Source organism: Seriola lalandi, unplaced genomic scaffold (assembly GCF_002814215.2).
Source record: "Seriola lalandi dorsalis isolate HSWRI2012SDOR001 ecotype SW California unplaced genomic scaffold, Sedor1 jcf7180002054843, whole genome shotgun sequence".
Lineage (NCBI taxonomy): Eukaryota > Metazoa > Chordata > Actinopteri > Carangiformes > Carangidae > Seriola > Seriola lalandi.
Genome location: NW_019525396.1, coordinates 70,315 through 72,186, shown reverse-complemented (window position 1 = coordinate 72,186; position 1,872 = coordinate 70,315). Strand labels below are relative to the sequence as shown.

The window sequence follows — 1,872 nt, the reverse complement described above, 5'->3', positions numbered from 1 at the left end:
GGGGGGGGGGGATTTAATGAAATTTAAAGGAACAGTTCCACTTTTTAAAGAAGCTTCAGTCTGGACTCTAAATGTGGGTCTGTCCCTTTAAGGCCTGTCTGTGACGTACCGCGACGCTCCTCCTCTCATTGGACGCCTCGGTGGTGAGGTAAGCCTCGTCGCCGTCGGTCCCCTCCACCCTCAGGAAGCAGTTGGTGGTGTGTCCGATGCCGCTGGGCAGCACGCGGTCTCTCAGCATGGCGTTGATCACGGTGCTCTTCCCGTTACTGGTCCTGAAGCAGCAGAGAGAGCAGGTGAGCTACTGTTCACCTGGAGCCCCAGTCATGTGGTGATGACACGTCCGTGCATGAACCTCTGATCAGACCACACCCACACAGTCCTGATGAGGCAGGTTATAAAGTTACAGAAGATTTATTTACTGATTAACATTCGATTATGAATTAGAACAGGTGACTCCCACTGACCCTGATCAGCTGACTGACATTTAGACTTTGAGTTTAAAGTTTGATCCTGTTATAATAAGCTCCAGACTCACTGACTCACAAACCATCAGTTTTACTATAGAAACATTGAGGACGATGTCCTACAGTGTCAGAGTGCAACTACAACCACCTCCTCGTGGTCGTATCCCTCCACCGCTCAGGCTAGTTCCAGGTCACACGCTGTTTATTTAGTCAGAGAGAATATCAACCATTTGTGTGTTTGTTATAACTGTCTTGAGTAATGGTTAAAAAGTGTTTTCTGAGGTCGCACTGACATTGACCTTTGACCTTTGTCCCAGGGAATGTTTGCATCACATTTCAGGAAGTTCCCTCAAGGTGTTACTGAGATATCGTGTCATGAGAATGAGGCGGACAACCTGGAAACAAAATGGCTGCCGGCGCAGAGGAAAAATAAAAAGTGTCCTGAAACAGCTTCAAACTGAAAGTTCATATTTTCTGCAGCTTTAAATGAGCTTATCAGGATTTCAGGCCGTTTACAGGGAAACTCAGTTTCTCAGGAGCTATTACATCATCAGGCTGATTGCATCATCTGACTGTTATTACATCATCGCCCTGGAGCACGTTCCTCTGGATCCGTGTCACTGTGACTGTCGCTTGTGAATCACTGATAAAGTTTATCTGAGGCGACAGTTTGTTCGTCTGTTGGCAGATCTCTCAGATCTCCTCACCAATCAGAGCCGGTAGCAGACGTCCGGCCGCAGCCGCCACTGAGCGCGCTCAGTTCACCACCTCCACACTCACAGTGGACACACAATGGTCTTTTATAAACTCCATATTCTCCATGAGGAATTTGACTGTTTTGTTATTTTTCTTCTTTTATTTTAGGATGAATTGATGAGTTGATTAATTGATGAGTTTATCCACAGAAATGAATCTATTGTTTTAATAATCAATGGATCGTTTCCAGTTAAACAGTTTTCTCTGGTTTCAGCTTCTTTCTGTCACATGACAATAAACTGAACGTGGAGGGTTGAGAGATTCTTCCTGAGCTCTGCAGAAGTTACAATTGATTGATTCAGTCAATTCATTTATTGATTGACTATGTGGTGATATAGTCTGTGTGCTGTCAGTTTCAGTCAGGTCTGTAGTTGTGGTGGAAAATACCAAATATTTAAGAACATCATGAATCAGTCACAATGACACTTTAAACTCACCATGTGTTTTAATCTGAGTGAAGAAATAAACTTCAGGTTCTGGAACTTTGTGATGTCACAACAAAGCAGTCACCAAGCCCCGCCCACCTGGACCCACCATCCAAACCTTGCAGGATTTGGTTTCTCTGAGTGTTTTTACCTGAAATCTGCTTTATTTTTATTGGATCATTCAGAAAACAGTCAGCCAATCAGAAGAGAGGCTCAGAGCCTCCTCT

General features: G+C 44.4%; 1 protein-coding gene across 2 annotated transcripts in view; it reads right to left on the bottom strand.

Moving 5' to 3' along the window:
- Positions 1 to 1,872, bottom strand: part of mfn1a (mitofusin 1a) — an 11,867-nt gene that overhangs the window by 8,240 nt on the left and 1,755 nt on the right. For both annotated transcript variants that reach the window (XM_023426864.2, XM_087179460.1), the window contains exon 4: positions 110 to 272. In XM_023426864.2, the coding sequence (XP_023282632.1) occupies positions 110 to 272 (163 nt within the window). The remainder of the gene's footprint in view (positions 1 to 109; positions 273 to 1,872) is intronic.